This window comes from Pomacea canaliculata, linkage group LG14 (assembly GCF_003073045.1).
Source record: "Pomacea canaliculata isolate SZHN2017 linkage group LG14, ASM307304v1, whole genome shotgun sequence".
Classification (NCBI taxonomy): Eukaryota; Metazoa; Mollusca; class Gastropoda; order Architaenioglossa; family Ampullariidae; genus Pomacea; species Pomacea canaliculata.
In genome coordinates, this window is record NC_037603.1 from 12,962,611 (window position 1) to 12,984,780 (window position 22,170).

The 22,170-nt window shown below is 40.4% G+C and overlaps 1 protein-coding gene across 5 annotated transcripts; it reads left to right on the top strand.

The window, feature by feature from the left end:
* Positions 1-7,028: 7,028 nt before the first annotated feature.
* LOC112555860 (carbohydrate sulfotransferase 11-like) lies at positions 7,029-20,976 on the top strand. 5 transcript variants are annotated; one of them, XM_025224405.1, is made up of 8 exons: positions 7,029-7,525; positions 7,791-7,832; positions 8,111-8,822; positions 15,693-15,730; positions 16,144-16,362; positions 17,279-17,505; positions 18,454-18,586; positions 18,864-20,976. In XM_025224405.1, the coding sequence occupies exons 3-8, from the start codon at positions 8,717-8,719 to the stop codon at positions 19,506-19,508; spliced, it is 1,368 nt and encodes a 455-aa protein (XP_025080190.1). In that variant the 5' UTR covers positions 7,029-7,525; positions 7,791-7,832; positions 8,111-8,716; the 3' UTR covers positions 19,509-20,976. The 5 variants fall into 5 exon arrangements, with proteins under 5 accessions (XP_025080190.1, XP_025080189.1, XP_025080191.1 ...); XM_025224404.1 differs by having other exon boundaries at positions 7,029-7,832; XM_025224406.1 differs by having other exon boundaries at positions 7,029-7,832; positions 8,211-8,822.
* The last annotated feature ends 1,194 nt before the right edge of the window (positions 20,977-22,170 follow it).

The following is a 22,170-nucleotide window of genomic DNA, read 5'->3' on the forward strand; positions in this document are numbered from 1 at the left end:
TTTTGTTTGCTGCCAGCAAAGAAATGTATTCTACCTACTAAACATGGTGCTTCCGCTTCAAACATTTCGATAGAGTTTGCTTTTCTTTATTTTGTTCCAAGATAATAACAATAATAATAATAACAAGAAATAGGATAAGCACTAAAGTCACATTAAAAATATCAGTATACTACAAACCTTTAGCAAAAGGGTAACCACCCCTCCCCAGCACACACACACAAGACATAAATAAGTCAGGTACACAAAGGGAAGGAAACACGAACGCACCGAACACACGGAGCAAAACGTTCACATATAATGCTTAGGACATAAAAGAATCTCATATCTCACCTCCTCTTACTGTCAGGGTGGATTAGCGAATGGGACATCCGGGTTACCGAGATACAAACCCCTGGTCCGCAAGATACAAAAAGGAACTCTACACATAAATAGGTATACGTTTCAAAACACATTTTGATACCGACCTTACTTGGGACACTGAGAACTCTCAACAAAACCGATGAAAAAGATGAGTGAGTCTCTCACAGTGATTAACTCACAATGATGATGTGCCTCCTGACTTTTTAAAGCCCCGACTGTGGGTTAAGGTGTGGGCACAGTAGAAATTCAAAACAATTAAAAACAGCAATTTGACAGCCCGCTCCTCCACAAAGAGTAGGTATGTGTGTTCTAAATAGTTAAGATGATGATGATGAGTAGTAGAAGTATTCATTTCCGGCATAACCTGGAACAGAAAACTGTGCATTCAAAAATTCCTGACACTATTCCACTAAAGTTGAGTGAATCAGAGAGAAACAGGCCAGCAAAAATTTTCAGAGAAAGAAAGATGACACGTTTGGAAATAGATAAGCCTAAATAATGTCGGTTACCAGGTCTCCTGTCGCTGAGGTCTTCATGACAAAAAGGTGTCTGTGTCTAGAGCACTACGCCCCGATGACTATGTGGGTTATGTTGACCGACCGACATAGGACGCGCTGTTAAAAAACTTCAGGTGCGCACAGAAACAGCTTTTGATTCCCGTTTATGAGAATTTTTTTACCTGGGATATTTGGTACTAAAATAAGGACGACAGAGAAGAACATGATGATGGTTAAGATTCTCTAGCTTAATTACTTTTAACATATCATAGTAGGAAATGCAGTTCCAACAGGTACATCCAACAGACGGCATCAGTCTCACTACAACGACGAATGAGACTGAATGAGAATGTAAGCATGAAGATCCAACACTTTCATCCAAATCAAGACATAAAAGAGCAAAGAAGTAAAATTGAGGAAAAACCTATGCCCCAGTCTTTTAGACAAGTGGCATAACTCTCAAAAGTAGATTATTCGTTATGTGAAAACTGCTTGTAATCTTAAAAGACCAACTGAATGGTTTGTGGTTTTTGCAGATATCGGTAAATATAGGCGATAAAAACCTAAACTGTGAATTTCAGCCTGCAAAACTAATCCATTAATTAATAATCCCCTAGCAAAGCCTTAGCCGATGAAAACCACAGACCCTCATTTAAAAGTTCCTTGAGAAAAATTGAATTTAGGGCAAGGGAGACAACAAACATTTGGCGAGTCGGGTGTCAGTAAGGTTATTTCCCTTTACGTTTCTCGCAGCATAATTATTAAAATATTTATTTACTAACTTTTAAACAAATCTTTCTACAATGAGCCTCAAGCAAATATCGATAGCTTTATACTGAGCAAAATCGTTAAAAAGTCGTTTAAATAAAAAAATAAGCTCAAACATTCATTTTAAGGAATATTTCGACTTTTTGAGAAGTTCCCGTTATTTGATTATCAAATTCTTCTTTCTTGTACAGCTTTTTATACACTACAACTCTACAATTTATTTATTTTTTATGTCTTAATTTTGTGAAGTCTCTTCTTCTTCAACTTCCTTGTTTTTCTTCCCCAAGTTTCTTTTATTAGTCTGGTGTAAATATTTTTGTATACGGTTGTCAGGTGACTTGGAACAATAATCATTCTGGACATGTCCTTTTCCTGACTTTTTAAACATCTGGAAATAGATCTTCTTGATGGTTTGTGTGTTTCCTTGGCAGTGTGTCTGTATACAGATGGCAATGTGTCCGTTTGTCTTTATGTGCGTGGATGAATTTTTTTAACGTAAATGTTCAGTCAGGTGTGACCACCCACCGATCAACACACACACACATACACAGTGTTTTGATATAAAATAAAGAGAGGTTCGCAAGCGGCTGACAACACCTCACATTTTTCGAAATTTTGTATCCAGCTCGCTCCGCTCCAGGATTTTTATTTCGGTTAACCATATCACGAACTATATTTTCTTTCTGTAAGCCCTTGCACCGAACATGACGCGAAAGAGACATGGTGACGGACATATGATGTCATTTTAGTGTCTGATGTCATTTTACCATCTAATGTCATTTTAGTGTCTGATGTCATTTTACCATCTGATGTCATTTCTGTGTGAGGTCACAAGTAGCTGGAGTATTTGAAGAGTAGGAACAAAACTTAATTAAAAGAACAGAACTAGTGCGTTGTCTCCCTTAGGATGGATCATACTTTCACAAGCACGTCCACATTAATATTTGATAGACCCACTCCCATAATTATTTGTGAGTGGTAGGTATACTCTACCTCTGTGTGTGTGTGTGTGTGTGTGTGTGTGTGTGTGTGTGTGTGTGTGTGTGTGTGTGTGTGTGTGTGTGCATATATACATATATAGAGAGAGTGCGAACTTCATAAAAAAAATTGTAACACGTGATTAAATCTCTACTTTGTCTTGTGCTTCACCCTCTCTTTCTCTCTATGTCTCTGCTTCTCTGTCTCTCTCGCGCCATGCCTGTATACTTTCTTCTTTTTATCTTGTCTTTATCACTGTTATTGTTTTTTTTTTATCTATCTGTAACTCTCGGGTTTCTTTTATACCTCCTAAGCATCAATAGCACCGATTGATCCATTGTCTCATCAATTTTTCTATCAGCCAGAGAAGAGAGAGAGAAAGAAACAAAAAGAAATGGATATACAACATCCAGGTGATAACATATTCTTATTTATTGCGTCCTAGACAGCAAAGACTGCACAAAGATGGCAAGATATTGTCAGAATAATCAGAGCCCACGAACTGACGATGACTGATGATTTTGCATTAAATTATTCATTGAAATAAAGGTTTGACAGATTGCAGTCTATTTTACAGTGCCTTCCTTACTGCACGACAACTATTTTGTGTCCCATACCTATGTGTATCATTGTATATATTTAATCTACACGCGACCAGCGATCTTTCAATGCCTGATTATTTAAAATTCATCTTTCTATTTCATTAATGGACACGTGGCTGATGACGTCATTGAGCACTTTCCCAGTCAGCTAGAATATCGTTGTCATCCTGGTCATGTTGACCTCCACTGGTGACCTGCACCTGCTTATGACAAAAGACCTTTTTCCTCTCTTTTCATCTCCCCAGCGACTCATCCTCTTTGCCCCCGCCCAGACTTGACATACAGACCGAGGTCCCCATCCCTCTTACAAAAATCGCCTGTCACCATCGCTGCATGATTCTCTTCTTTTTCATCCTCGTAAGCTTCTCTCGCATCCATAATGGGCAGCGTTCGATCCCCAGTGTTTCATGAACCCGTCTGAAAATAGATTGGATTGTCTCGAAAATGTCTTTGGGTTAGAAAGAGAGAGAATAGAGGTAGGGGGGGATTTTTAATTGAAACCGAAATCCTTGCAGCTTGAGGTCCAAGCTTTATGAGACTTTATGCTCCTTTTATAAATATAACGAATACATAGAAATAATATCAGAACAAAATTAAATTAAGGTAGAATCAACAGAAAAAAAATGTCGGGATCCACTTACAGCCCAGAGCCAGACATGGCCCATGACTCTCTGGTTGCCTTGGTAACCATGGCTTGCATTCTTATGACCGTCTCTAGCGAATGTGCGTGCATACTAATTGCTGCTTGTGACAATGTATCTGTGACTCTCGATTGTGTGTATTGTCTATGTTGTCCGTGTATGTCTGCATAAACAGCTGTGTAACAACTTTCTTACTAATAATATCACCTACTCTGTTATATCTATAGCTCCTACATTCTTCTAATATTTTCACACATTCCTGCAAACATCTTTACATCCACAAATTTTACAATATTTTTCTTCCCTTCTTTTTTGCATTGTCATCTATTGCTTGCTTGAATTATTGACGGATTGTTTTATTGATTGATTCAATCAGTAATTCGATAATTCATAAAGACACACCAGGGACCAATCTTGAATTAAAAAAATTCGCCAGTTGTAACGGACAAACAAACAAAGAAAAATCACGTGCACTGCTCTTGCCAACATTTCTGTTTGAAGTTTGCAATGAGAGGGGTTGACTGTCTGAATAAAGTGTCACCAGCCACTGAAGTTACTCAAAGATTTATGTTTGTTTGTCTTGAGATCGCTGATTGGATCAATGGTATTAGGGGATCATGTGATCGATCAGGGTCCTTGAGCGGCTGACGACTGCATTTGAATTTTCTTCACGTCTGCAGTGTGTGAAGGAGGTGCCAGAATCCGGGAAGCAGGGAGGTGAGGGAAATGAGGATGGTGAAAGAGTGGATGCTAGAATAATAATAGGTAGGAAGTATTCGGCTTACTCAAGGTAGTCTGCAAAAGAAGAGAGAAAGCAGGATAATTATCGTTCCGTCTTTTTCTTTTATTTTGTCTACCTTTATTTCTCTCTTTCTTTCATTTGTCTGCCATTCTCTATTTCCTTTTTATAATTTTTATTTTGTAATTATATATATATATTCCTTTTTATACATTGATTTAATATGTCTTTTATTGGAATTTTTTTTTCTTTATACTCTTTTGTATTTTTTCTTTCTTTTTTCTTGTTTCTTTGTTTATAATGTCTTGTATTTTTTTTAACATTTTTCTTTCCTGTTTTCTTTTATCTTTTCTCTTTTCTGTCTTTGGTCGACTCTATCGGATCCTTGCTCCTGCTTTAACTGTCCGATCTAAGACGAATAATGTAAGATATCAGTGCAGTAAAGAATAATTTCCACTGGCACCCTACACCCGCGTTACCCCGATATCTCCTCGCGCATTAACGTTTTTAAGGCACGAAACGTCATTCAAGCGAAAATTTCTTTGTCATGCATTATTCATGCGAACACATAAAATAAATTGTGCGTAAAAAATTGAGTGAAAAATAGGACGCACGTGCAAGCAAAACACACACACACGCGTGCAAAAGTGGAGGGTAAGAGTACTGAAGAACGACTAAAAGATAGTGTTTGGTTGGTCACGAGTGTTTGTCTGCTTGCATGCATGACTCTCACACTTACGTACGTACCCTCCCCACCCACGTTCGTCCCCCCACCCTGAATCCCTGAGCGCAAAATTCAATATGGCGGACCTTTCCTAGCTGACCTAGCCATTTCCGATCTATTTTCTAAAACCCATTATCGCCAGCATCAGGGGCGGTTCCTCAGGGACTCGGGCCGCAGCGAGCTTCTCGTGGCGGAAAGTAGCGGGAGGATGAAGGAACTGCACATACGTCACCTCCATCCTCTACCCACTCCCTCCTCCCTCTTCATCCTTCCTGACAGTCACAACCCCCCTTCTTTCTCTCTCTCTGTTTCTTTATCCCTCGACGCTCAGCTCTGCCAGTGAATAGCGGAGGCAGCTTATCTTCCCTCTCTGGATACAAGCAGTCACAGCCTCTCCTCTTCCTCTTTCGCTTCATCTTCCTCTGGGACTGGAAAACCTTTGTGAAGCGAGGGTCAGGCAACATGCTGCTAGACCTTGTGAATATTGCACGAGCGCTGGGACACTGGTGGACACCAGCACTACACGACTTGCTCCAAAAGAAAAACACAACAAGAATGAAGGCAGGAAACGTTGGGAGGGGGAGATGAAGGGGTGGTAGTGGGTGCAGGGTGAGCATGGATGAGGTGTCAGTCAGTGCACGGTGGTTATTAATATCTGTCACATCATACCCGGGGTCCATCCTTCCTCTCCTCCCATGTCCCCTAACCTTGTGACCCTCCCCCCTGTCACATGTTCTCATATTCGTCTCCAAATTCAACCACCTGTGTTCGTCACCCAGTGTTCCCTTCTGACTATAGACATTCTTTCGTCTGATTTTCTGGGCTTTGGAATTTTTTTAAGCGTCAGTTATGAAAGTGCTTAGTGTGACAGGATCATCATCATTATCAAAGGTAAAGGTGTTTGGGGTTATTTTTGACATTGAAGAAAAAGTTTTATATTAAAACCCGAACCATAAGAAAAATCCGGGATTTATTTTGGGTAAGTATGTAAGGTAGAGTTGATTGGTTGTTTGATTTTTATTACTTTGACATGGTTTCAGCAAGATGTGACGAAGAGACAGACAAGAGTCTGAACTGATAAACATATTTGGGTAGACAAATATAGTCTAGTAAACTTCAGACTAATAGCTTTGAGGGAGAGAATGCCCGAGCATCACAGAAACCACAGTATGTAAAGTTTCTTCTACCATTATCTTTCTTGTTTATTGTGAATAAAGTGTGTTGTTATATTATAGTTTTGGCGTTATGTATTTTTTGTTTTTTGGGGCTTTTTTTCGGTTTTTTTTTTCTTTTGTTTTGTTTTTTGTTTCACATGGGTTTGGGAACTACGGGCACTCATCTACATACTTAAGGACATTCATGCATAGATGTATGAAGATAGACATGCAGACACACAGATTTGATTTGTTCATTGATTTTCTCGGCCACGTACCGTTTTCCGGCGAGAGATGTAAGTAAAGTATAGTCATGGTCACCGGTGGCGCGAGATAATGTAATTCTATTTTCAGAAAAGTGTTCTGTCGACCATGAAATTGCTGGCAAACTACAAACAGTCCATTAACGCAAACAATATACAATGAAAATCTCTTTTGTTTTGTTTGTTGTTGTTGTTGTTGTTTTTGTTCTCCATGAGCATGAGCAGATAACCGCGTCGCAATACCACTGGGTCAGACAAGTGCAGCAAAAGAAAATATTTGGGGGCAGAATATCACAGAATTGCACAGTTCCGCTTATTTCATCTAGTAATGGTTACTCCCTTGCTGCGATCTCTCTTTTTTTTAATTCTACACTCAATCACCTGCCTTCCCATGCAACCCCTTCCACAAAACAAACAAACAAAAACACACAACAAAAAAGCCAAGGTTCGTGTGACACACACAGCGCGGTCGCTCGCCTAGAGCGTCATCAAATTCTCGTCACAAGGATGGCGTGGCCACTCACGTGAAAAACCGTTGACTAGGAAGTCACGTGCTTTCCCTCCTCTCCCCCAACCTACCTCCTCCCCATCCCTTCAAACTCCAACACACACACACACAACCGCTCTTCGCGCTCCTGACTGTCTGGCGAGGGATGCTGGCATGAGTTTCAGGTATCTGGACATGAAGAAGTGATTGACTCCCTGCTTCGCGGAGCAACTGCCTCTGGAACTGATGTTGATGCGCATGACTTCCTAGAAGATGGGTCTAGTTCCTCTTTCTCTCCCTCGTCGTCGCCTTGTAAGATAATTTTTACGTGTCATCACCTGTTAATTTAACCACGACCAAAAAAAAAAAAAAAACTGAACGATCAAATACCACCGACTCAATGTCCTCCCCCTCCATTAGTCATTGTTGCTATCGTAACCAATTGTTATTTTTCCAGACGTATTTATCAATAATTTAGGATTGGTGCTGTAGGTAGGCAGGTTGTACTTTGATGTTTGCTATGGCTTTACCAGCATGTGACTTTTTATTCGGAGAAATTTGTCCTGTTGGTGTCCAGACCCAGCTATCAACGACTGTGGTCCTGCTGCTGATGAACGAGGTTAGTATCGACTGGTGTGTGAACATTGTTATCTGAGGTGCTTTTGCTTGTCAGGAAATTGCATTCCAATTCATTTATCTTGTCAATATGTAGATAGAGATTTCAACTCGTTGTTGGCCTGCTGGTTGTGAATAAGGTTAGTATGAAAGAGAGGCTTGATCTTTGATGTCTGATCGGGCTTCGCTTGCGAAGTCCTTAGTCACGTGTTGAGGGAAGAATACAATCCAATATGTATTACTTTCTGTTATTTGCATATTATTTTTCGTGATTCTCATCAGCAACAAGGATAAAGACTGATAAAGGATTAATATCACAATGGAGTGAGGCTTCCTTCCTGATCAAAGCTTTCGTCTTCAGTCGCGTGTCGTGTCTGTGCAGCAGGCGCGCGAAGACTACAGCAGGAAGTGACCCCTAGCTGGCGACGAGGTCAACAAAGGTTGCGGTCAGTGGTTTAATACCATCTTACATCACCGCTGCTCTTCGGTGACGGAGGTAGCAACTTTTCTCCGACTTGAAAGCCATCAGATGTTTCTCGCCGAGAAGGGGAGGCTGGCTTCCTCTGGGGAACTCAAACAGGATTACTGTTAGAGTGAATTCTGATTGTGACGTGGAATTAGCTGGAGATGCTCATGTCACAGCAGGAATAACACAAAACATTTTCAGTTGGCGCTTTGTCACTTCTGAACCTGCTACTCTCCAAATGGAAAAACTATAAAAGCTCGCCATTGTGTGTGTGTGGCTCTGCTGCTCTGCGCGGTCACCGGCATCACTCCGCGGTGTGGTGAGGACGGTTGTGAATGTGAGACGACTGTCACAGAGAGATTCATGCATAACAACAACAAACAATAATTGATACACAAGTTTCCACACGTCTGTGTGTAGCCATGAGGCGACGGTCGTGGTACTGGTCGCGAGTGTGGGTTGCAGTTGTCGTGGTGGTGTTTGTGGTGTTGCTGAACAAATCGCTCAGGAGCGACGATATCGATGAAGGTGAGTAACTAGATGAGTGTGGGTGTGATTTTGTGTGTGGTGGTGGTATCTTGGTATCTTTCTCTATATTTTTTTCATTCTCTTTTACATCTGTCTTTCTTCTGAGCATTTTCCTAGACGGACTTGCAGTTTTCCAGTTGCATGGAAATTGTCTTCACTTAGTTTAATTTTTTCAGATTATTTTATCCATTTATTTTTATCTCAAAGTTAATAACAGACAAGATGGAAGGAAATGAACAATTAGTTTGCCCGCCATGTCTTTTCTTTTTCTTCTGAAACTGAGAAACATCTATGATGACACTTAGCAGACAAACTAGATTAACAACTACACATCTTTCTTATTCATTATCATCTTCTGAAATGTCGCTGTAGATTAACAATTACACATCCTTCTTCTTCCTCCTCCTCCTCCTCCTCCTCCTCATCATCATCATCATCATCATCATCATCATCGTCTCTCCTTCTTCTTTAATATCGTTGTTTTTGTCGTTGTTCCCTTCCCCCGCTCACCATTTTCCTGTCTCATAAATCTACTCGGTCGGCGGGTCGATGTGATCACGAGAACAGCTTTAGCAGCTGTCCACCTCTCAATGTTTTCTCCAGCTCCTTGGGAGTTGCCACATGTCAAGCCTGTTTATTCGTGGGAGTTGTCTTCCCCTCCCTGTTCAGAGTTGTTTCCCCTTCCAATGTGTGTGTGTGGACGAGCGAGTGCATGTATTGTCTTTAAAGATGTTCCTGGCCAGTCGGTTTTTTTTTTCTTTTACAAATGTAGAGAGTGACATCTTATGTCAGATGTTTTTTAAAGAGGGATTTTTTTATGCCTGAGATAACCACTGTTCTCACGAATGCCTCAGGGGACATATTTATATGTGATTCATAGCTACAAACTGTAGTGGGAATAGTGTTTAAAGATTTACTACAGACTAGAAGCAAATCGGAAATCTTCAATGAACAAACGAGTTCAAAGTATTGTCTCCACATACCTCAAAAGTCTCGTTATTACGACCTCTGTATAGCTAGCAACTACCTCAGAGGTATCTCTATGCTGTCTCTACCAACTATTCTTGTAAGAACTTCATCTCTCTACATCTTCCTTTACCAGTTTCCAGTTGGTCATCTTTTTTACTCACGGTGAATAAATAATATCTCAGAAACCGTGAATGATTAATTCCGATGTCCAAGGTAAAAAAAACCTTTAACGACTGACATTACAAAGAACTGGTTAAAAAATTTATTATGCCGTAGGCAGTGTATATTTGCAAAACAAAATCTGTGATGAATATTTTCAGAAACGCATTTTAATGTCAAATTACAATCAGTTAGGGGCAAAGGTGGGACTTTATGCTAATAGTCGTCTCCCAGGACATTAGACATTAGATACTTGTATGTCTCAAAGACTAAAATTATTCACTTACATCTAGGAGATAGCAATTTGTACTTATCTCAACCCAATCACTAGAAAATAGAAATTGCGCCCTAGTAGAACTTTAAATTCTAGGAACACTGAGGATTGGGTGGATCGTCAAATTCGTCTTCGCCAAGGCGACCCTGCACAGTTGGATAATTATCAAATCCTCGTGGAGACGCTGCAATAACCCAAGAAAGGACAAAGTCCTCTTCAGTGTGATCGAGCAAAATCGATCACAATAACCACGATCCCTTCCCCTTCCGAAGAGAGAGAGAAAGAAAAAAACTGCTTAAGTGGCAACAATAATGGGTGTGTACCAATGAGAGAATGAGAGGAAAAATATTCTAGCAGAAATCAATCGAGTGACGTTAAAGAAACAAACAAACAATAACAGGAAAGCAAAACTTCGTGACGTATTACCCGTCAGGAAAAACATTACCTCACGGCTCGGTGAACGAGCGACGGCCCCAAGAGGCGGTAGTGATGTCAGCGTCCTACAGGTCATCCGAGGGTCAGCAGTACCCTACGTAGACGTGGAGTGTATTTTGGGGTAGGAACGGTTAGTTAGAATGGTGGTGGTGGTGGGAGAGCAATGGAATGGAAAAAAATGTCACAAAACTAGGGTCAGCCTGCAGGTGAGGTCTTTAGCTCGACATCGTGTTAAGTCGTACGGTTTTTTTTTGTTTTTTTTTCACGATTTAACTTTCAGTTAATGGTTTGCTGGTGAAGACTTGGAAATATATCTTAAGTCATTGTTGACAGGTAGACATTGAGACATGATAGTGAGACTTTGAATGTGGCCCAACCTAATATTATTATCATCTTCGTAACAGACTCACGTTAAACGTCCAGGACCTTCACATTCAGACACGGAGCATGTGGAAGAATATGTGAATATATATATATATAAACACGTCAGTATACATGAGTATATGTCTATGTTTAGATAAGTATGTGGTGTATGTATGAGTATATGTATGAAAATCTGGGAGTAGCTATGTATCGATATTCATGAGTGTATGTATATGGGACGATCGGTGTGTGTACATGGGAGTATATATATATATGTATGAACATAAGTATATGTGATTATCTAAGAATATGTTTGAGTACAATATTAGCTTCTTGTCCCACACAAACAATCTCACACTTCCTGTTGCTGTCAAAACTGACACATGTGGTCATCGCATGCCTGTGTCTGGTGCATCTGGAAGGGTAGACCTTCTTGCCATTATAAATCCGCCATGTACAGTCCCATGGGGCATTCACGCATGTCTTTAAAGCGGACTTAAAAACACACTTGTTCCTTAAATGCTTTTAGCAATGTCTTTCCTGTTACTGGGAATTTACAGTCGCACCTCGTTGTCCCGCCGCCATTAGTTTAACACAAATGTTCGGCAAGACTGCGAAGGCAACCATCGAGGTCAATCGTTGACAAGGGCCTACAATGTGGAAGTAAAGTGCTCAACATCTACTCCACAGACATTCTTTCATTGTGTCTCACACACAGAGAGACTCAGACAAACACAGACTTACACTTACACTCACACACACACACACACAGACCTCACAGACATTCCGGAGCCATGGCACCGACAGTCTCATCACCTGTCCTAGTCAAGTCTTGTTGTACATTCCTCCCAAAGACTCGATCTGCGAGCGGCTACAATCTCCCAGGTGATGGTCTGGCAATGCTTGCAGGGTATGGATGGGTGTGTGTGTGATGGAACTGGGGTACACCCTCCCCAGTCTCACCCCACCCTCACATCCCCCGCTCCCCCAACTCGTGCGCGTGCGTGGACAGTGTGACACATCTGCTCCTGAGTTGTCGCTCCCTCAGGGCCTCGGTTCCATGAGGGCAGGACAGTCTTGCCGAAGATCGATTAAAATATCGTTGCTGGCATCGCTGATGTTTAAAAAAACCCGACCGACATTCAGCGCTGGACAAAACTCTTGAAGAATAAGCGAGTTTTTTGGCGGTGAGTGAGTGAAATCAGCCGTGGGTTAATGAGTTTTAGCTCGCTAGCAGCATCGGCCCATCACTTCCATACTATAAAGCAAGGCTGATTAATTCCGTCGCCGGCTGACTGCCTGCAGATAGGCTGATGGATTGGGCTGACGATAATAAAAAAGACAAAAAAATGGAATGTAAACTTGGGTGGCCAGTAGTTTTCGTTCTCGGAAAATAATGGACATGCGGTTTTGAGGGAGCATTCTTTCACTAAATCCTGTAGCGAAATAAAGATGGGTGGTCGTGTCTGTAGACTTATTTATTAGAACTCATGTTATAGCTTGATGTTGATGTTTCTGTCTAAATTATCTCGCGAACTGATGCGACTAACATACCTGTGTGTGAGAGAGAGAGAGAGGCTTGTGTTTCGGTGATACTGTGTGAAAGAGCAAGTGAAAGATACTGTGTGTGAAAGTGAATGTAGACATCAGAAAAGTAAAATTTGAGACACTGTCTTCTTTTAAGAAAGAAAGACAAAAAGAAAAACGGAAACTGCCTTGCTTGCTCTTTGCTTCCTCAAACCACACTTGAAGCAGGAGGCCATGTCCTCAATTCACTCCTGTGTCCTGTCATAATGACTTTGGTTGCTTAGTAATGCCCAAGACAGCAAAGGCCGGAGGGAAAGAGGGAAGAGAAAGAGAGACCATAGGTTAGAAAGACAAGCAGTGAGGCTTTTTCCCTCCAGGAATGATAAAAACTGATTTTGTAGAACGAAGGTTCCTCGTGGAGGAGAGCTCAATGAGCTGTGAACGAAAGGTTATATACGAATGGATAGAACGATTTACAAGAAAAATACGAAAGGTTGCATACGAGCGGCCAGTCTGATATACAAAAAAAAAAATAAACATAAAAAACAACAGTTAACGGAAGATAATGTCGCAAACAGGATCGAATTACATAGATGAAGGTAAAAAAATTGAAGATCGAGCAGAAGAGTTGTTGAAATACGATAGCTTGTTCTTAGAGAAAGGAGTTTTGTGGCCGGACTTGAAAGTTTCAAACATAGACTCAGTTCAAAAAGAAAAGGACATAGCATTCCAAACGGTGAAGTCAGAGAAAGAAATGGAGCATCTGGTGAACCTCTCTCTTATGATCCTCTTGGAGGATGGTCGACGGCGCGGTGACGGAAGGAAGAACTGGTTAGTGAACATCAAAGACTGGACTTGTTCACTATCGCCCAACACAGGCGTGAACAGCAGACTTTTCATCTGCTGCTTCTTTAATAATAAATAATATAAGCACGTTTATTATATAGCGCCTTTCTTCACTATCCGCTGGACTCAAGACTCTTGACATCCATAAAGACGAGGTTTAGGACCGACATCAAATGCACTTGCATAAACATGCATACAAAGAAGCATTCAGAGTGCAAAATAGAAATAAAGTTGATGAAGAGAGCAAGTCCTCCAACATCAAAAGTGGGCTCAAAGCCCCAGTCACAAAAAAAATTAAAAGACTCATGGTCACTGGTCTCAAGACAAAGGAACCATTGCGTGCCAAAGATGGACACAATCAACACAGTTGATGCGGTCGGCAATGGAGTCCACTACATGAAATCTTTGATAAAAAGTTCTTCTTCAGAATGTATCTGAAAAGTTATCATGACACTTGTATGGAAGCTCAAAGCACAATTCCCGGTGCAGCAGCTCAACCTTTGCCGACAGAAACCTCGTTCCACCCAGACTACTCCCGTTAGAGCAAACGGTCATTGCAGGATCAGCCTCCCGGAGGAGCACGATGTCTGCTGTAACCGACTCGCCCCCAATGCACACCAAGCCTGATGTGACATCGCAACGATTCAGCTCTCCGGGAAAATGGCAGAAAAAGGACTCCGAGTATGAAAACCACAGTGACATCCACAAGTCTAGGCTACGACAAGATGGCGCAGACAGGGCAAGAGAAATAAATAAGATGCTGTGTTGTAAAAAGATGCGTGTGTGTGGTGATCAATTCTTACTACAACAACCTTTTAGGATTCAGTCATATTCTTCAACACCTAGTTTCGTGAAGTTTTAGAGTGCAACGATGTTTTTTTGATGTCAAAGACCTTCTTCCATTTCTTTTCTTTGCTACTATAATTGTTCTGCCAGTGGTTTTGTTATTATAATTTGACGGACTGTAGTACTTCCAGCAAAGTGAAAAAAATACATTTTTATTTTGTTTCGATTGTATGTGTGTGTGTGTTTATCATGACAAACCAGGCATTGAAGACACCAGTCAGTAAGTGATTAACAAACTTCAGCATGACTAGGTCTTTGTTGGCGATTGAATTACTTGTAAAGAGACTACCAAAATCAGAAAAAGGTTTTTCAAAAATTATTTGGAGGGAAACAGACCAATTTAACAAATAAACACAAGTGCTTAATCAAATATTTACGAACCACATAATGGAGAATGTAATTGTCATCGTACGGCTCAGCGCCTGGAAACTTTGAAGAGTTTCTGCATGAATGGTGAGATCTAGGACATGCGCAGTAGATAGGTGTTGTCTGCGGGGAACAATGAGCACAACTGGACAACAGATGATCACAGAATGGACCAATGACAACAGATGATCACAAAATGGTCCAATGACAACAGATGTAAGTGTGCCATCAATGAAACACTCCCCCTCGCGACCAAAACTGATGAACATGGACCTACAAGGACCGACTAACCATCATTTAAAGAGAAAGAAATTAGCTAAATATTGTAAAACCTGTCAGATGTCATAATATAATAAAGTTTGAAATGCTTTCTAATGAATATGTGTCAGTGTGTCCCCTAGTCCTCCCATCCCCTGTTTAAAAACCATCAACCGAGCCTCTGCACTCACAAATATCAAGACAAAAATGTTCACGAGTGTCGCATCGACAAGGGGAAAGGAAAAGGGGGATGGGGAGGGCAGTGGCCGGGGCCAGGCGTTGCACGACGTAAAAATAATCTTTCTTCAGCAACATCCGGGCCTCCCGAGAGAAGCACGCGCTCGTCATGCGCACGGTCTGGCAGGCAACGCCTCCCTCGGGTGCCAGCGCCAGGCGCGACAATCGCGCTTCTGTCAACCCGAGCCTTATCGCCCATCCCATAATATGCATGCATATAAAAGTCAGTGTGGTGGACGATGCAATCAAGAGACGAAGCTTTTTTGCCAGAGCTTCCTCCTGATGTGTTTGAATGTTTTAACTTTCGTTTTCTGTGTACACCGCTTTCCTCTTAACTCTTTCATTTTTTTCTTCCTGTCTTTTTGGGTTATTCTAATTTAAACAATATTGCGAGGTTCTGTAGTTTTGATAGTCTGTAGACTTTCATAACAGAAATGTTCAATGGTGATTTACAATGTCTTATTTCTCTTTGTTCATATTCTATCACATTAAGCCTTGTGTGTGTGTGTGTGCTCGCGTGTGTGATTGTTATGTGTTTGGATATATTCGTACTCACGTGTGTGTGTGTGCGCGCACGATTTTTTCCACAGTCGTAGACAGACGAAACAAGCTCCATCCCGTCGAGATGGTATGTTTGACAACATCCTAAATATTTGTCTTGTATTTCGCGTTTTATTTATTTTTTTTTTATTTTATTTTATTTATTTATTTCATTTTTTTTTTTGCTTATTCAAAAAAAAAAAAATAACTACGCATAATTTGTGCGTGTCTGTGTGTGTGAGTGTGTGTGTATGTTTGTGTGTGCGTGTATGCGAGTATAAAATTTTTCGTAAGCTCCTATTTAATCCTTTCCTGATATTTGCCATAAAGTAAATATTTACGTAAGTGTCAGTGTGTGTGTGTGTGTGCGTGCGTGCATGCCAGGGTGCATGTGAATAACCTATCCATACATCTCCCTGACTATATATTTATGCTGGCACGTGCGTGCTCGTGGCCTTGTCATGCATTTATGATGTGTGGCTCGGCACATACAATTTTCAGAAGGTAAGAAAGCCGCGAGATTGCGCGATAACCTCTTGGGCAGAGGTCAAGGAAGCTCATCAATATCCAGACGACAAGGACGTTTCTATGGAGAAGGATGTCGTTAGTAGACGGGAACACATTCAGAACATGTGTCGTACGCATGTGCACACAGGAGGGAGAGTGTCCGACCCTTACATCCATGTACCCAGCAATTTAAGCATGTGCCTCGTACCAAAGGTATATCTTAGCTAGGATATAGTTAAGTCTTACCTAAAACTTTAAACTTAAAAAAATATATCTAACTTCTACTTTATGTATTTAAAATAAATAAACTTTGATGTTCATAGATTTTAAAGGCAAAAATGTTCTAAGTATTTAACATTTTTTCCAATTTATTTAACTGTTCTAGCAGGGACCATGTTTAAGTAATTGTATCTGTTTGTAAAAAACTGTTACACACGTGTGACTACTCTAACAAAGCACTACAATAGACGAGACTTATAAAACGATTGTTGACTCAAAAATTTTTGTAAGTCATTCTTATACAAAAATACATTTTCTATTCAAGGCAAGTGCATTCTAACACACACAGACACGCTCGCGAAAAAATAAATTCCATAGCATGCAAAGTAGTGACTCTCTCTTTATATCAATCTCCATCTCTTTTGCTCTCGATTTATCTCCTCATTACTGTCCCTCCTCTCTTTCTCTTTCAAATATTATGAGAGAACTGGTTGCTGCATGTGATCAGCGTGTAACAAAACAAAGTAAAAATGAATTTTTACCTTCAGCCCCACCTCCAAAAAAAAAAAATGAAAAAAAGAGTGTGGAACATGATGTTTGTTTAAGTACAGTAAATAAACAAACCATACAAACCATAAACATTACAAATCAAGATTGTGATCATTAGCAATTTTCTCTCCCCGGTAAAGTCAGCAAACTTACTTTCATATTTAAATTCACTCATGCACACCAGCCCAGGAAAGGTAAAAATTTAATACATAATTTAACTTTACTGTCAAGACGGTCTCCCGAAATTTTTTAACTTAGAACATAACCGTTAGTCTCGGCAGACAAATACCAAAAAGACTATGAAAAAGAATAAAAGAAGTAAAGTTCAGCAAAAGGTAGAATATTTTTAAACGTGTTGCAGGTAGGCTGCACCTTTTGGAAGCGAGTCTTTTTCCACCTGTACGGCGATAGTGGCAAGACCCCCGGACAGGTCTCCACGCCCCTGGACATCGACCGCCTGTACGTCCACTTCGGAGGCAACCGCACCCCCAAGACTGTCTCGCTCAATACACAGCCTGGCCGTGACGTCATCTTCAACAGCACCAGGGTCATGTTTGCACGTGACCCTTGGAGTCGACTTTGGAGCGCGTGAGTTCAGTTCCCACCGGGGTGGGCTGATTACATTTTTTATGAAAGTCGTCTGCGATGTGTTGCTAAAAAGAAGAGACAATATAGCGTGGTGCACATGCTGGCCAGTCCCAGGTGTCTTCATGTTTACAAGTTTATGTTTGAAACAACAACTTATTATTATTATTATTATCATTATTATTATTATTATTATTATTATTATTATTATTATTATTATTATTATTATTATTATTATTATTATTATTATTATTATTTACAGTTGTGCATGATTTTTTTGGTAGTAGTACACAACGAACAGCTTTTTGAGACGTAGCACAGCTATTGGAATATTTAATGTTTCACTCCTTACTTTTACATATTCTCACTTGTTTTGTCTATGCGACCCAAGTGCGGATCAAAGTTTACGGTCGGTTGTCTCGGTTCTGATGTTGCTGCAGACTGACTGGGAGCCAGATATCTGGCGCACACTATTAGGGTCTGAATCCCTTCAGGACAGCATTTCATCGACAGAGAGAGATAATTGCTTGAAAACCATAAATGCGTAGAGAGTTGAAACAAAGTGTTAGTGACACTCGAGAAGGCGACCATTAAAAATGTGTTCATTAACCTGAATGTGCACACACACACATACACACACAAACGCACACACACACACCGAACCATCCATGAGGCCGTTGTGTTCCAGGCCAGACGCCAAACAAACGGTTGTAAACAATAAACACAATAAAATACGTTTTCTACATGTACATGCCGATACTTGTACATAAATTGTTGTCATTGATCAGTGATGGAGAGAACCTGTGGTAAACAAGAAAGACATCGCCTTATTTACGGCAAGGTGATCTGTTTACCAGAACAACAAGCTGTAGTGGACTAAGTGTCTTTATCGCACGTGCCTACGTCATAGACTAGATTACCTGTGATACCTTTCGTCGTTTAACTGCACAGGTATGTGGACAAGTTTATTCTTCCGGACTCGTGGCTGGACCACGGGCAAAACATCGTCCAGCTCCGCCCTAAACTCGGTGTTAGCGGTGATGAAGGACCGAACAGCAACCACACACGGGATGCCAAGCAGATGGTAACCTAAGAAATATCTGAGTAAAAAAAAAGTCTTCTTTTAAGTCACTTTTTGTTATTACATTTTTTTTCTTCTCGTACAGGTAGTCAAGCATCAACATCGATGTTCTAAAATTTAAGCTTGATACAAATATAAATGAATTTTAACAACGATTTTTATAAGGGGACTAGTAGGCTGTTGATGACTATAAATAGCATCTTTTATGTTACAGCTAGAGCAACGACAGATAGTAAATAATTTTCGTCTATCGCCGATGCTCACCTCCAACATTCTCTAGTTTCAGAGGTTCGTCTGCGCTGACGACATCACGTTCAGTGAGTTTTTGAATTACGCCTTTCAAGTCAGCATCGACCCCCACTGGAGCCCGATCCACGAGCTGTGTGACCCTTGCATCTTCCGACCCCACGTCGTGGGCAAGATGGAGACCTTCGCGCGTGATGCGCGGTACGTCCTCGTCACTTCCGGTCTGGGTCATTTGCTGCAGGGTCTCGACCATGCCAGCCACGTGCAGGACGAGCTGCAGCTGCTGACGCGCTACCACTTCCGGATGCTCGAGCAGCGCCCCCTGCTGCGTGCTTGCCTCGATGACGTCAGCCTTGCGCGCCGCTTGTGGCGGGCGTTCCAGCTTAACGGTTACATCGCTCCTGGCCGGGGATTCCCCGCTGAGCTTCTGACGCGCGAACTGCAGGGGGCGACACCTTCGCAGTCGGCGGCCCTCGTCACGTCCCTCGTGACCGCCGCAGCCACAGACAGCGCATTCGGACATGCGCAGTGGGCTGCCGTTCGTCACCGTCACATGGTGGCGGCGTACCGGGCGGTATCGAAGGACCTCCTTGCTGCCATGCAGGAAAGGTTCGCTTTGGACTTCGATCTTTTTCAGTACGACCGCGAACCGGCGGACATCTTTACTGTGTTGCCATGACATCGTCAACAGGGAGAGACATTGAGATAAACAAATGACAAGACTGCTTTCTCTTCTGTTTAACGTCTGTAAAAAGATTTTGTTTTGTCTGCGTTTCAATGACTAGTTTAAGGCCACACCAGCAAATCATTTCCTTCGTAATCAACACATCTAAAACATTCCACTGTACAAAAATTGTAAAAAATAATTACTCCTATTAAGAATTATATTCACACATTTATATTGTCATGGCTACAGCCAATGGGAGAGGTGGACGCATGTGTCAATCATATGAATGTGTGGACGTTTGCAATGTCTCGGTGAGGTGGAGTAGAAAGATTTGTGTCTTTGAAATGGAAGACAAGTTTACTCAGTATTCAGATTTTGGGAAATAATATTTTGAACCATGCTGAGCTTAGTGATTTGAAAAAGAAAAAGTTCTCACGTTAGAGACATTTTACGGTACTGCTAGACATTTCGCCATTTCAGAAAGAATTTTAACAGGCTTTCAATTAAAACTTTACCCTATACTGTATTTCATTATAAAATATATGAAGATTTCGCGTCTTTTACCTCCTTTATCGTTATTATTTTAAAAAATTAAACTATATTGTATCTTTTACAGGACTGAATTGATTTTAATTTTCAAACTCTTTTCAGAAACTTAATTATGATGCTAAAAATTGTTTGAAGCAAGAAGTTCTGTGAAATTTTATCGTGTTGGTTATGTTTAAACACAATAAAATTAAAAGCAAATGTGACACCTGCTAATCATCCCTAATCAGACTCCGAACTAAACTAAATGAAGCATGAAGTGTGTTTAGAAAGTCGTGGTTTCACTGAGTTAAAATGAATAGTTATATAACACAAGGAGTAATGTTGTCACAACAGGCAGAATATGATGCAGTTATGATGTACATTTGTGATTGAAAATGTCTCAATATCTCAGCTCAAAGGCAGGGACCATTCATGGAAGATGTGGTCTACAGGTGGGAGCGATTTGGAGTAGGTATACACCGATAAAAACATAGACATACACACACCGCAACAAAAGGCGGCAAAAAACACCAAAGTCTACGTTAATAAATAAATAAAACAAACCAAAAAAAAAATACTTATTGGTATTAAGCTATTTACCTCAAGGGACATCACTCTCATCGGTTGGGCAAGGCTCTCGTCAGTTGTATCCACTAGTGGTATGTAAAAAAAATATGTCTAAAGCTGTATCTCCTCCTGATGTTACCATTGTTATCATGTACATGCATGACAAAAATAAATAAATAAAATAAAGAGCTCGTAGAAGTGCAAACCAGAGGTCACCGTGTCTTCAGGAGAGAGGCCAAACATCGTTCGTTCTTTTTCTCGTTGTTTGCATTAAACACAGCTGTCGCCTGTCAGGATTCCCAGTGTCATTTTACACCTAATAAGGGTTGAAAGGAAATGTAGTTTCGAACTTTCAAGAAAAGCAAAATTCGTAATTTTTCAGGGGTTTTTTTTCTCTCTGCCGTGTATTTTGCTCTGCTATTTTTTTTCAAACAGTTTGAGAAACCTCCATTGTTCGTGTTCCTCGTGTTTACCGCTGAACAACATTTCCTATATTTCTGAGTCAGTTTTCAGGTTTTAAACATGGCTTACAAGGCGCAGCACCACTGGCAAGTTTGACTTAACACAAACCCCGAAACATTAGTAAGTCTGGATCTGGCAGTTTTTTTTTTTGGTTTGTTTTGTTTTTTGTTTTGTTTTTTTGTTTTTTTGTGGTGATTTTTTTTACAAAAGTCTTTTTGGAAGAAACATTCTCAAGTTCAATTTTGACAGGCGTTGTCTGGCTGGACACTTTGGCGATTTAAAGATTTAACTATGAATTATTTGAAAAGGTAATAATTTTCAAAAGGTCTCGAGTTTTTATATAAATTATTGTTCAGTCTGAGGTAGTATTTCCGGCTACGCTGCTAAGCCCAGCTGGTCATAAAATAATTTTAATAACCACTCATGATCTGATTTTTAGTGGATTTATACAAAGTCTGGACGAAGAATAATTATAATAAGATTACACTTCACGAAGTAACAGACATTGCAAGTGGCAAGTGCACGACTTTAACCTTTCTTTCATATACTACAAATAACATTACATAATCAAACACCAATGAAAATAAGATTGGAGGAAAATGCGTTTACAACAAAAGAAGAAATTGTTAAGAAATCTACTAATGTAGAAAGGGAGAGAGGTAACTAAAATTTGATCGAGAACCATTGGAAAATTCTTTTAAACGTTAATAAATAAATATTTTAATGATTATGTTGCGAGAGAAAATATAAAGGGAAGTAATATTGCCGACACTGTTTTTCACCAAATGCTTATTGCCTCCCTTGCATGATATTCCGTTTTCCTCATGAAATGAAGGTCCGTGGTTGTCCCCACCTCGGATAAGGCTTAGTCTAGTGTATGTAAGTAGGTGTTAGCGTGTGTGTGCGCTAGAGAGGTCTTTACTCTCTATACGTTGCACGACATCATATATATAATTATTATGAGCAACATATGTTACAAATAGTTTTTTTTTTATGTCAGGTTTTTTTTAAGACGAATCGAAAGTGATAGAAATTAGTTTACTACCCAATATTATGATCATTATTCTCTCTGTCTATATATATATACTAGTGCAAATTTCAATGCACTTGTGTAAAC